General features: G+C 39.1%; 2 protein-coding genes across 2 annotated transcripts in view; both read right to left on the bottom strand.

The window, feature by feature from the left end:
* Positions 1-8751, bottom strand: part of LOC121371715 (thymidylate kinase-like) — a 198511-nt gene extending 189760 nt beyond the window's left edge. The window contains exon 1 of the mRNA XM_041497823.1: positions 8639-8751. The gene's annotated coding sequence lies outside the window, so the exon portion shown is untranslated. The remainder of the gene's footprint in view (positions 1-8638) is intronic.
* LOC121371708 (thymidylate kinase-like) lies at positions 20-8588 on the bottom strand. The gene is made up of 5 exons (XM_041497804.1): positions 8333-8588; positions 4426-4534; positions 2880-2967; positions 1541-1729; positions 20-234 (listed from the first exon to the last, which is right to left on the bottom strand). The coding sequence occupies exons 1-5, from the start codon at positions 8478-8480 to the stop codon at positions 127-129; spliced, it is 642 nt and encodes a 213-aa protein (XP_041353738.1). The 5' UTR covers positions 8481-8588; the 3' UTR covers positions 20-126.
* Positions 8752-14313: the final 5562 nt, after the last annotated feature.

Here is a 14313-nt window from a genome sequence, read left to right as displayed (position 1 = left end):
CATTCCGCCTCAAGTCACTGTGTGCCCCCCACCCCACCCCCACCCCCCTCCAAATGGATTTTCTGGATCTGCCACTGAGAAAGTGTGGTTGACAAGCATCCACATTTCAATATTTTATTTTAATTTTCATTCCAGCGTTCCAAGTTCTTTAAATTTCGATTCTTCGATCACCTGTTTCGCAATGTTGTCTATTTGAGCGTGAATATCTTCTACGCTTTTGTCTCCATCTATGATCTGGAATAACGCATAAACACAAAAGATAAATTAAAAAAAAGTTTGTTTTGTTTAACGACACTTATACAAAAGATAAAGGCGATGCCACATGATACGAATGCCTCGTACAAGAAGGGCCAATTGCGGCTACCAGCTATTGGAAGGAAGGAAATGTTTTATTTAACGACGCACTCAGCACATTTTATTTACGGTTATATGGCGTCGAACATATGGTTAAGGACCACACAGATATTGAGAAAGGAAACCCGCTGTCGCCACTTCATGGGCTACTCTTTTCGATTAGCAGCAAGGGATCTTTTATATGCACCATCCCATAAAAAGGATAGCACATACCACGGCCTTTGATATACCAGTCGTGGTGCACTGGCTGGAGCGAGAAATAGCCCAATGGGCCCACCGACGGGGATTGTTCCCAGACCGACCAGCTATTGGATGTCAAACATTTGGTAATTCAAACACGTAGTCAGCAGAGGAAACCCGCTACATTTTTCCTAATGCAGCAAGGGATATTGTATATGCACTTTCCTACAGACAGAAAAGCACATACCACGGCCTTTGACCAGTTGTGGTGCACTGTTTGGAATGAGAAAAAACCCAAACCGACTTACTTAAATCCCGCCTCGTATAAATCAATGTTACTCCGCAATATTGTTAAATTACTGTAAACCAATTACGATATAGTTAATTCTAAGAACGATAATTAGAATATATATGTATGCAAAAGAAAAATAAGATTTATCTAAATTAAAAGCAAAATCATATAATATCAGCTTCTGGGTTTTTTAAACTATTAAATTTTATAAAATCATACATACATACAGTGTGGTCCCCCCCCCCCCCCCCCCAATATAAAATCCTGAGTACGCTAGTGATTATCAGGGCCCTGTTCCACGAAGCAATCTTAGCACTAAGTTCACCTTAGTGCATAAGGTAGCAATGCACTTAAGGTGATCTTAGGGCTAAGATCGTTTTGTGGAACGGGGCCCAGGCCCGTGGGAACCGGGGGGGGGAGGGGGGGCGATGTACCTTCCCTACCCTAGGGCAAACATGTACGGGTTTTTAGCCGAACACCGACCCACCCGCCACATACACACAAACAAACCACCACCATAGAGATTGTGAACCCCCATTAGAGGCTGTGACCTCCTAGTGCACGGGGCATGTTATGTCAATACTTTTCTTAACAACACATTATACGTCCCTTCGGACTAGTGCCCTCCTCTCTAGATATCGTTCAGGACTATGGAGATAATATAGCAATTGTTCCACTGATGAGGTTTGATCCTACAGTCTATTGCATGCCTACCTTCCATGAATCTTCCTTGAGGTCGTCAAAGGTGTTTGCTATTTGCTGTTGGATTTTCTCCTTCTCGAATCTCTCTTCCCCATAACCTTTCCGCTTGGAAGCAGCCTCTGCGCTCAGTTTAAGGTAGACAACTAGGTCCGGCTCTGGGTGGCCAACGTTATTTTGAGAACACCACTTTACCGGTAAGCCCTGCAAGTACAAAAATACATAACACCACTTTTCATTCATTCATTCATTCATTTGTTCGTTCATCTTCGTTCGTTCGTTCGTTTATTTATTCGTTTGTTCTTTCATGCATTCACCTGATTTGCTTGTGCTGGACAACAATGTGGCTGTGGACATATTATTGAAGACGCTGAACATTTCTTTCTTTATTGTTCTTTATTACATACCTATTCAATCTTACTATAGTGATAAAGGCCTTTTGAAACCGTGTAATAAATTTATCCTGTATCGCACACAATGTCATGTGCAATCTGGACAGGAACTTTTAAATGGGAATTCCCTTTTTCTTTTCACAGCAGTTGGCGCCTTTTATATTTATCAAATGAACTTCGAAACAAGATCTTGTCACAATATTTAATTCTTGATTCCAATGTTATTTTGTCAGGAAACTCAAATTATTCCACGTATGAGAACGAAGTTATGGTTAATGGTCCTCAGAATTTTATTGTTGAAAGCAAACGATTTATGAATAATGTAAACTCCCTGTGTGTGTGTGCGTGTGTGTATATTGTTTCATGTAATGTTGTTTGACCTAGGAATATTCCGGTGCTTTATGTTACTGTTTGTTTATAGTTGTATCTGTATTTTGTGATGTATGGAGAGGTTTTAATATAGGCATTGCCTGTTGACCGATCCATAACCCAGGCATGGCGGGAGCAAGTAGACATTGGGGGAGGGGTGGGTGTGGGGGGTAGCTGAAAACGAAGGCGCGTTATTACCCCAGTATTAACTATGGTAATACACACACACTCTCTCTCTCTCTCTCTCTCTCTCTCTCTCTCTCTCTCTCTCTCTCTCTCTCTCTCTCTCTCTCTCTCTCTCTCTGCCTTACAATCAAACCTTTTTTGTTAATTGTTAAATTTTAAAATCATATATACATACATAGTGTGGTCCCCACCCCCCATAAAATTCTACGCCAGTGACAGGACTGTATCTAGAAGGGTAGGGAAGGCCTAGTGGGCAGTCACTCCACCATCACACCCTTTTTGTCTGACAGAAGAAGAACCTCTATAACTGTGCCCTGGTTCGTTTTGTACTGCCACCCCACCTGTTTTAGGCTTGGTACGGCCCTGGTCTGGGTGGCATGCTATGAACCTGACCACGAGTAATTTACCATTGCTGCTCCATAGGCCACTCCAGAGGCGACGTATCTGTCTATAACCACTGTAGTTCCACTGGATAACAAACTCTTAATTTCTGGTCTATAAAATAAAAAATTAAAAAATTCTTTTAAAAATTATGGCATTGGTGACCTGGTCATCACCTAGGAGCAGCCAGTCGTTTGTCTTGTAATTGTTAACTTACATGTGTAAACAACTATGTGTTATAAAAATAAATAACACATGATGTTCTCACCAACGGGTATGTAAGAAAATCTATTTCCTATTCAGCTCACTCAAGTTGTTGTGAACCAATGAATGATTCTTGTGCATTTGTGTTTGTGTGATTGTCGTTATACAGAAAACTGCATTTGCTCGGTGCAAGATTACCCGTAAACACAGGCACGGCGAAGCAGCCCCCACCCCCCAATAATTCTGAATCAAAAATATTATTGGTAGTAAATTTTAAGGCAGAGATGAATTTTACTTGTAGAATGCAGGAAATTGCATTTCAGGACATCTAGTTTTCAATTTTTTTAGGGGGAAGTATACCCCCGAACCTCCTAGAGACTTTGCTTTGCGCACTCGATGTCACCCACCATGTCGACTTGCTTCCGCTGTACCTGAATCAGTGGCACGACATGTGCATCGTGGGAAGAAAACAAAGCTGGATGATATATATATATATATATATATATATATATATATATATATATATATATATATATAATGTGGTTAAAGATGTAATCTCACCTCACCATATTATACCATCATTTACTGAAGCATAATACAAACACAACTACAGTTTTAACAAATCTGGGTGTTATTGCTATATGACGGTCATCACCAGTTGCATAACTATTTATACAATGTTCAAGTCTGTCAAAATGGGGACGGTAAAGTTTGTTTTTTATTTAACGACGGTATCTGGATTAAAAATCCCATGCCTCGACTGATATCCGAACCCAGTACCTACCAGCCTGTAGACCGATGGCCTAACCACGACGCCACCGAGGCCGGTATACATGGTTAAAGATGCAATCTCGCCTCACCATATTATATCATCATTTACTAAAGCATAATACAAACACAACTACAGTTTTAATAAATCTGGGTGTTATTGCTATGGACGGTTATCACCAGCTGCATAATTATTTGATACAATATTCAAGTCTGTTAAAATGGGGACGGATCTAGTAGAGCGCTCGCCTGAGGTTTTTGCGCCGTCAGATCGAACAACCTCAGTGGACCCATTCTCTGACTGGGCTTTTTGTTCGTTCCAGCCAGTACCCCATGACTGGTATATCAAAAGCCGTGGTATGTGCTGTTATGTCTGTGGGAAAGTGCATATAAAGTGGCAATATGTACACTAACGTTTATGTGACACAGAACAGCGGCTGTGAACAAATGATATCATGGCGTAAAGATTGTATGAAAACTAATCTGGATGTTCTATTCTAAATGATTAAATAATAACAAAATATACTCGAGATGACAGCTTTAAATATTAACAATGTTGTGGATATTGCGGCTTTAAATTGCGTTGTACAATAAACTCACATTTTTTCCCATCTGTTGGCAGCAAAAATAAGCTGAGCTGCATGTTTTTCGAGTTCAATCTCATTATGAAGGAAACGGTCGATCAGTTTTCCAGTTTCACTTTTTCTGTCTACAAACAATAGTAAACAAAACATGATAGATGCAGTACACATTAATTTCACAATATCAGCTGGCCTAATGTAAGAGACGGGCGATGGGGCGGGAGGGACAAGACGGCCATTTGACCCAAACCCCAAACTCAACGATAACCTTAAATTTAAGACTAGTTTTAATCTTGTTTGTCGTTGTTAACAATTTTCCAGAAAATTAATGCTTGCTCATAGGAAGGAAGGAAGGAAGGAAATGTTTTATTTAACGACACACTCAACACATTTTATTTAAGGTTATATGACGTCGGACATATTGGTCAAGGACCACACAGATATTGAGAGAGGAAACCCGTTGTCACCACTTCATGAGCTACTCTTTTCGATTAGCAGAAAAGGATATTTTATATACACCATCCCGTAGACAGGATAACACATACCACGGCCTTTGATATACCAGTCGTGGTGCAATGGTTGGAGCGAGAAATAGCCCAATGGGCCCACCGACGGGGATCGATCCCAGACCGACCGCGCATCACCGGCCTCGGTGGCGTCGTGGTTAGGCCCTCGGTCTACAGGCTGGTAGGTACTGGGTTCGGATCCCAGTCGAGGCATGGGATTTTTAATCCAGATACCGACTCCAAACCCTGAGTGAGTGCTCCGCAAGGCTCAATGGGTAGGTGTAAACCACTTGCACCGACCAGTGATCCATAAATGGTTCAACAAAGGCCATGGTTTGTGCTATCCTGCCTGTGCGAAGCGCAAATAAAAGATCCCTTGCTGCTAATCGGAAAGAGTAGCCCGTGTAGTGGCGACAGCGGGTTTCCTCTCAAAATCTGTGTGGTCCTTAACCATATGTCTGACGCCATATAACCGTAAATAAAACATTTCTTTCTTTCTTTCTGACCGCGCATCAAGCGAACGCTTTACCACTGGGCTACGTCCCGCCCCTTGCTCACTGGTCAGGTCAGGTCAGGTCAGGTCATAGGGTTTTACGTGCACATTCAGAACAAGCTGTTGGGGGGTAGGAGGGACCGCCTGCACTGGCAGGTGCAAGGGAGCACCAGCAGCCCGACCAAGTCGGTAGCAGGCGGGGTGTGTGGTGGTGGTGCTATGGAATTTGGAATGGAGCAATTAATATGCCAAAGAGAAAAGGTGTGCAATTTTGATTAAGGAGATTTGGCGCAATTTTGAACGGTCGGTCAAAAAGTAAATGGCAGAGCTAATATAGGTTTTGACATTAGTGAATCGAGAGTAGCTCGTTAATTGCTCACTGGTGTAACCAGGATTTTATATAGCCAAATGTACCCAAATGTAAACAAATGGGTGGTATGCCATACACAGCCTTTAGTAAGCTCTATAATGCAATAATTCTGCCAGTGTTGACTTATGGAGCTGTAATATGGGGAACTAGGAAGCAAAGCGTAGTTAGTAATTAACCAGTGGAGCTAATTTTAATTTGACTGCATGTTTAGCAGGGGGGGGGGGGGGGGAGGGGTTAACAAAGAATACGAGATCTTAAATAATGTTAAAAAATATAGGGTTTTTTAACGTCTATTAAGAACCTAGTTTTTAATACTGCCAAACCCCTATTTTTAATGTTAACACGTCGCCGAACACTTTTATATTCTTAACTTACATGTGGTTATGCGTCCTTTAATTTTTTTATTTTGTAATTTATTGATATTATTTATAATACAAATTTGATGATCATTGTTTGAAACTTTTATGTATATGTATCTTTTACGTGTGTTATGTATGTATATGCATATTAATTATTTCTTTTTTTATCTATTGATAGTCTCTCATAGTTCCTGTAAGGAATGGCTTATGTACTTTTATACTGTATTTTAAATTGCATTTTATTATTGTGTACATACGGTGAGACTTTAATAAAATGTCTGTCTGTCTGTCTGTCCGCATAAATATATATATTGGTTATTGGGTGTCAAACTAAGTTAAATGATTTATCAACATTAATGTAAAATTGTAAAATTATTAATAAAAGTAGTGTAGACATCAATAAAACCGTCACATTTGTCACAGACACAATGATGCATATCCACATTAAATTATAAAATAAAATAATAATAATAATAATAAAACAAATTTCCCAAAAGACCAAAATAAACGTTATGGTAAGATTATTTTTAAAAAACCCCACAGAATATAGAACTGTCGACCCCCTCCCCCACCACAGCAAGTTTTTCTGTTTTTTAAAAGGTATTTTTCAGGGCAGGATGTCTACTCGCAGTAACAATTTCATTTGTGACACCCCTCCCCAACAATCCCCCATATTCGTTCATATGAATATAGCCTATGTTTAATAAATTTAGGACACATTTTTAATATTTTGTAACATTATGTAGGAGGTATCGAAACTGAAAGTAGCTTTTTCAATTTCCGCGTAATAATACTATTATTGATGAGTAAATCAGGATAGGCCGTCTCTTGTGTATAAGTGTATATAAGTATATATTATGTATTCAATAAGATAAATCACTTTCCACCATTATCCTGTACATTATTTATTTTATGTTTGTATAATGCTGATACGTTGTAAACACTTAAAGTAATAAAGAATTTGAATTTGCTTTAATACCAGCCCATTGGGCTATTTCTCGTTCCAGCCTGGGCACCACGACTGATATATCAAAGGCCGTGGCATGTGCTATCCTGCCTGTGGGATGGTACATATAAAAGATCCCTTGCTACAAATGGAAAAATGTAGCGGGTTTCCTCTCTAAGATTATATCAGAATTACTAAATGTTTGACATACAATAGCCGATGATTAATAATCAATAATGTACTTTAGTGATGTCAATAAACAAAACAAACTTTAACTTCAATACCAATTTTTTTTTCTCTCCCGAATACGCATCTTCACGAGTAAGTTTTGTGAACTACCGACATCTCCTTTCGCAACAATTTAACCTGGACATTTTAGAAAATAAAGCGTGCGTATAAATTTCGCGACTTGAGGTTGGGTGTGAATCGACGCGAAATTTATATATGCACTTTTCCCAGTTTACAGCATTTTATGCCTTGGACATCTTCTGCATTTTCATCTAAAGATTGTTTTTGTTTAATGACACCACTGGAGCACATTGATTAAGTAATCATCAGCTATTGGATGTCAAACATTTGGTAATTCTGACTCGTAGTCATAAGAGGAAACCAGCTACAGTTTTCCATTAGTAGCAAGGTATCTTTTATATGCACTTTCCCATAGACAGGATAGCACATACCACGACTTTTGTCCAGTTGTGGTACACTGATTGGAACGACAGAAAAACCCAATCAGGTGAATGGATCCACCAAGGTGGTTCGATCCTGTAACTGAGCTAAATCCCGCCTCTATTTTTCATCTATGCATACTTTGTTGAAATAATTGTTTTGTGGGTATAAAATTGAATTTTTTTTTTTAAATCCTTCCAGTTCCTTCCCCTACATGATAAAAGTTAAAGTTGGTTCTGTCTAACGTAAACACTAGAGCACATTGATTTTATCATCGACTATTGGGTGTCAAACACTTGGTCATTTTGACATATAGTCTTAGAGAGGAAACCCGCTACATATTTCCATTAGTAGCAAGGGATCTTTTATATGCACCATCCCACAGACAGGATAGTACATACCACGGTCTTTGATATACCAGTCGTGGTGTACTGGCCGGAATGAGAAACAGCTCAATGGACCCACCAATTGGGATCGATCCCAAACCGACCGCGCATCAAGCGAGCGCTACGTGATAAATAAAGTCTGGAATAGTCTTAATAATCAAGTAAAAATAATGAGGAAAGAAGAAGAAGAAAAAAACCTGGTGTCTTCATCAGTTGCGTTTCTATCCCATCTTGTTTTAGTCTATCCACAAGTTTCTCAGACTGTGTGGTTTTACCGGTTCTGTCACATCCCTCAAAAACGATCAAAGATCCCCTTGGTTTTGCGTTTGCTATTGCGACCGACATTTTAATATTAGCTGTCGACAGTACGCGTAACAGTATTTGTATAGATCAATATCGATATTTCCTGGAAATCGTATTCAAGTTGGGATACATAAATAAAACATGTCTGGACATGGCTTAAAAAAGAAAAGAGGAATATTTCATATGAGCAACCTACTTACAAGACAATCAAACTCGTGTTAGATGTCCGTTTAATACGTCAGTTTAAATTACTAGTATATCAGATTTGGAAGCTTACACATGTGGCCTCTTAACAATCTATGGCTGCTAAAACAGGTGTTACGGTATAGATCTATATATGAATGCACTAGACCGTGTGCAAACATGTATATGCATGTATTTTTGCTCGTACTTATGAAGGAAGGAAGGAAATATTTTATTTAATGACGCACTCAACAGATTTTATTTATGATTATAGGGTGTATACTACCAAATCAAATCCAACAGACGACAATAGTAACATATGTGGCTAAAACTCCTACCTGCAGCGTATCAATCGACATAAACGCCACGGATATAAATACTACCACCCCTCACCCTTAAAGTGAATAAGAAAAAATGGGGGGGGGGGGTCAAGCTGCTAACTTCTGAGATAATGGGTAGCGTCTATGACTACCCTAGTTCCACACAAAATTCGAGTACTTTTTTTTTACAGGTACTCCATACATGTTTCAATCACAAGACTACTTGACACAGTGGTACTAGATGAAATAAAATTGCATACATTTTTTGCCCAGATGAAACTTTTTTTTTTTTTTTTTTTTTTTTTACAACCAACACACTCACATTTATCACCAATCACAGTACTTGTGGTGTTAACTTATCAAACATATCGAAACTTTCCTGTTGAGCAACGTATCTGTCCTATGTGCAGTAATAAATGTGTTGAAGATAAAGTCAATCTTTTACTCGAGTGTGCAATGTACACTGACTTACGTTTTAATTTAACATGTTTATCAGGTGTTTTAACAAAGAATACGAGATCTTAAATAACGTTAAAAAATATAGTTTTTTTTTTTTTTTAACGTCTATTAAGAACCTAGTTTTTAATACTGCCAAACCCCTATTTTTAATGTTAACACGTCGCCGAACACTTTTATATTCTTACCTTACATGTGGTTATGCGTCCTTTAATTTGTTTTGTAATTTATTACTATTATTTACAATACAACTTTGATGATCATTGTTTGAATGAATGAATGAATGAATGTTTAACGACACCCCAGCACAAAAATACACATCGGCTATTGGGTGTCACAAATGGTAAGTATATGAAAATATTATCATTGTTTGAAACTTAAAAACAAATATGTATATGTATCTTTTACATGTGTTATGTATGTATATGTACGTTCATTTTTATTCATTGATAGTCTCTCATAGTTCCTGTAACTAATGAGTCATTAGTCAAACAAAAATACAAAATCTTGCTTTCCTCTCAAAGCGTGTACAGTGTTGTTCCGAGTCTGAATTCCCAATTAAAAAAACGTTTAACAATACATTGTTTAGCCACAGTTGTGAAAGCCGACAGCAGTAACGTGGTATGGGGGGATTAATCGATACCTACGGAGTTTTACTGGAGTACCGAGTCACGTACACCTGGTCACGGGCGACCGTGACCTTGGTGTACGGCGACCGGGTGCAGAAGAAGGGACGATGGAGAAAGAGGAGACGTGCGCCAGCGGCGGCGCGGGGGGGGGGGGGGGAACCCCGGTGGCTAAACCGCCGGCAGCGGCTCCTTCTGTTCGACCGCCCAACGCCGCCCGCCCGAGGAAGAAGACTGGACCAGAAGAGGCTTCCGCCCCGGCTGCTACAGCATCACCTTCAACGGAAGAGGACGACTTGGACGACCTAGACACAGCGATCTGATACGCCGTACCTGCGACCACCTCCACCGGACCCAACTTCAGCGTTTCCGGCTGTGTCACCGATTCTACAGGCGACACCCGTTGAGACGCAGGCCCGGAAGACGGCTGTTGTTAAACGGAAGGCGACCACTCCCCCGAGTGGCACTCCAGCCAAGCCATACCGACCGTCGCAGCCGCCGAAACCAAACATCGGACAAGTTGAGCAGTGGTCACTGCAGGCCGGCCGTCTCCAACAGCGCTACGCTCAACTTGTCAAGCAGAACTTAGAGGACGTCCGCCCGCCAACTAATCAGCACGCCCAAGCACGAAGCGTACCAGCAGTTACCAGAAAGCCGTGCAGAAGGGAACTTTGCTTTCCACCGCGTCAAGCTGCAGGAGGGACGAAACGCAGTGTGCGTCACCATCCGCCGGACCGATCTTTACCACCAAGGGCTGCTACTTCAAGAGATGGACAACCCGACTTTACACCGCGTCTTAAAGACCATCACGGGGAAAGACTACCGTCCCATCACCAGAAGTCTAGCAGCCTCCGCGTACCGGCAGTACCTCCCGCAGCTTGACGTCACGGATTTCATCGGGACACCATAGGCGGCGCCCACCTACCAACCTCCTTTGCCCCCGTGAGTATGGACTTAATCAGACTTAAACCTTTTCGGCCGCCATTTCGAAAACTTTGTTTATTTTTTTGTAAATAGTCTAGTACCCTTTATTTTTGGCAGTCCGTCTAAATTGCTCAAATCACCTTAAAACCTTTTAGGCCGAGCAGTCAAATTTACTTTTGGATTTAATTTTATAGTCCGGACATGTTTGGATGCAGTTATTCTCTGTAGACTTAGGTTTTGACAGGTTTAACCAAGGAATTGAACTTCAGCCAATTACAGCTTGGCCTCCACTTGGTGTCTACTAGTGTCCGCGCTCTCGCTGGAACTTTACTAAATGGCTTTATTCCAAATTCTGCCCACCTCAAACTTACCCCCCCCCCCCCTCCCCCCCGTCCTGCCCCGGAATTTGTCACTGGCGAAGTCAGGGGGTGGGCGTGCCTGAACCTCTGTAGATATGGGCACGTAAATAGAGTTCCCATCCCATCCCATTCCGTCACGCACATAACCACACACCACCTAGCAAACACCTAGTTGAGGGTAGACCATCATGATAAACTTCGACAGAACATCAAATGCGAAATTTGTTTTGATAAGTAAATTTTTTAAAGTAATTTTTGCCTTTGCAAATACCCAGACCAAGATACATATAGTTTTAACTGATGTCAGTAGTCCTTATCAATGACACATTGATTGCATCTTTATAATATGACACACAGTAAACTAGCAACACTGGTTATTTGGTCTATGTAGGCATAACTGTGTTTTGTTAAAAGCATGTCTACAAAAGATATTTAATGAAATCTGTCTAGACCTTGACATGCAATAATAGCCGTTTTTAAATGCAGTGAGCAACTTGTTACAAATATATCCTTATGTCGATGTTTTAATTTGTTTGTTCTTTTATTTCTTTATTTCTTTTTATTTATTTCTAATCATTCTCTTTTTTTCTTTTTTTGATTTCTTTTAATTACTTCATTTATTTATTTTAAATTACATTTGGGCATGATATTAAATGGTATAAATACTATATATAATAGAAAAAAGAATATGATTTTTTAGGTGATCCAACCTTTTGTAAAACATTTTAATAGTTAAAGTTTGATTTTATTTAACGACACCACTAGAGCATATTGATTTATCAATAATCGGCTATTGGATGTCAAACATTTAGTCTTAGAGAAAAACCTGCTACTTTGTTCCATTAGTAGCAAGGGATCGTTTATATACACCATCCCACAGACAGGATAGCACATACCACGGCACATACCAGTCGTGTTACACTGGCTGGAACGATATTTTTTTAATAGTGTCTATATTTAGTACAATAACATTGCATTATTGATTGTCCCCCTCCCTCCAAAAACGTTTTGTAAATTAAATCCAGCATAGCTATTCCTACATATATGATATTTATGAATGTAAACAATTCGATCATATCCAGCACTTGCCTCAAAAATAAGATTTTCGCGTTAAAAATGCCCTACAATTAAATTGGCGCCCTGCCCCATCAAAATCCTAGCTAGAACACTGAATGACGTATGTACTTTTATATTGTATTTTAAATTGAATTTTATTATTGTGTACATAAGGTGAGACTTTAATAAAATATATGTCTGTCTGTCTGTCCGCACAAATATATATATATATATATATATATATATATATTGGCTATTGGGTATCAAACTAAGTTATATGATTTATTATATTAATGAAAATTCTAAAATTATTAATAAAAATAGTGAAGACCAATAAAACCGTCACATTTGTCACAATGAAGCATATCCACATTAAATAATAATAATAATTTTAAAAAATAATAATAATAGAAAATCTTCAAAAAGACAAAAATAAACGTTATGGTAAGACTAAAAAAAACCCACAGAATCTCTCCCCCACCCAAGCAAGTTTTTCTAGTTTTTAAAATGTATTTGTCAGGGCAGGATGTCTACACCCTCCTAAAAGGTGCGCTCGCAGTCTAGACCACCATCACCTCCGCATAAATTCATGCACGCGCGCCTTACATTACAAACAAAATTAACCTTTACAATTACAATTGTCACATAAATAGAGAATAATACATGAATGGCCGTTAGATACCATTTATCTGACGAGTTGTTTTAAAATGGACCTTTGTCCAGTTGTGGTGCGCTGGAACGAGAAAGATTTTTTCCAGGTGAATGGATCCACCGAGGTGGTTCGATCGAGTAACTCAATTACCTCAGGTGAGCGCTCAAACGACTGAGCTAAATTCTGCCGCCATTTTTCATCTGCATACTTGGCGAGTATAAAATTGAAAAACAATTTTTAAAATGCCTCCAGTTCCTTCTCCTACGTGATTAAAGTTAAAGTTTGTTTTCTCTAACGACATTCATTTATTAATCATCCACTATTGGATGTCGAACATTTGACATATAGTCTCAGAGAGGAAACCCGCTACATTTTCCATTAGTAGCAAGGAATCTTTTATATGCATCATCCCACAGACAGGATAGCACATACCAGGGCCTTTGATATACCAGTCGTCGTGCACTGGCCGGAATGAGAAACAGCTCAATGGACCCACCAATTGGGATCGATCCCAAACCGACCGCGCATCAAGCGAGCGCTACGTGATAAATAAAGTCTGGAATAGTCTTAATAATCAAGTAAAAATAATGAGGAAAGAAGAAGAAGAAAAAAACCTGGTGTCTTCATCAGTTGCGTTTCTATCCCATCAAGGTTTAGTCTATCCACAAGTTTCTCAGACTGTGTGGTTTTACCGGTTTTGTCACATCCCTCAAAAACGATCAAAGATCCCCTTGGTTTTGGTTTTGCCATTGCGACCGACAGTTTAATATTAGTTACAAGCTGTCGATAGTATGCGCAACAGTATTTATATAGATCTGTATCGATATTTCCTGGAAATCATAATCAAGTTGGGATAGATAAATAAAACATGTCTGGACAACGCTTAAACAAATACAACCTACTTACAAGACCATCAAACTTGTGTTAGATGGCCGTTTAAAGGGACATTCCTGAGTTTGCTGCATTGTAAGATGTTTCCGACTAATAAAATATTTCTACGATTAAACTTACATATTAAATAAATTTTTTTGTTCAGAATATCAGTGTCTGTATATTCAATGTGTTTCTGGTGTCTTAATATTTGTAAGAAGACCAAACTGGATACTGTCTTCAAATAATTTCGTATGTACGAAAAAATAATATTTTAGGAAATAAAATGAAATTTAACCTAGTAAAAATATTAGAAAGATCAAAAACACGTTTAATATACAGCCACTAATATGTTATGCAGAAAAATATATTTGATATGTAAATACAATCGTTGAAAAGACTCTGTTAGTCGATAACATATTTAAAGTT

Source organism: Gigantopelta aegis, chromosome 1 (genome assembly GCF_016097555.1).
Source record: "Gigantopelta aegis isolate Gae_Host chromosome 1, Gae_host_genome, whole genome shotgun sequence".
In the NCBI taxonomy this organism is placed as follows: Eukaryota; Metazoa; Mollusca; class Gastropoda; order Neomphalida; family Peltospiridae; genus Gigantopelta; species Gigantopelta aegis.
Note: the sequence above shows the minus strand (reverse complement) of the source record. Positions and strands in the feature narration are given on the sequence as shown.

Bases quoted from the DNA above. Each gene is read 5' to 3' on its own strand.
- LOC121371708 (XM_041497804.1), bottom strand. From the start codon at position 8,480: ATGTCGGTCGCAATAGCAAACGCAAAACCAAGGGGATCTTTGATCGTT. The intron at 4,535-8,332 runs GTTTTTTTCTTC...TATTGTTTGTAG, and splicing joins GCAACTGATGAAGACACCAG to ACAGAAAAAGTGAAACTGGA. The intron at 235-1,540 runs GTAGGCATGCAA...GCGTTATTCCAG, and splicing joins TCAAGGAAGATTCATGGAAG to ATCATAGATGGAGACAAAAG.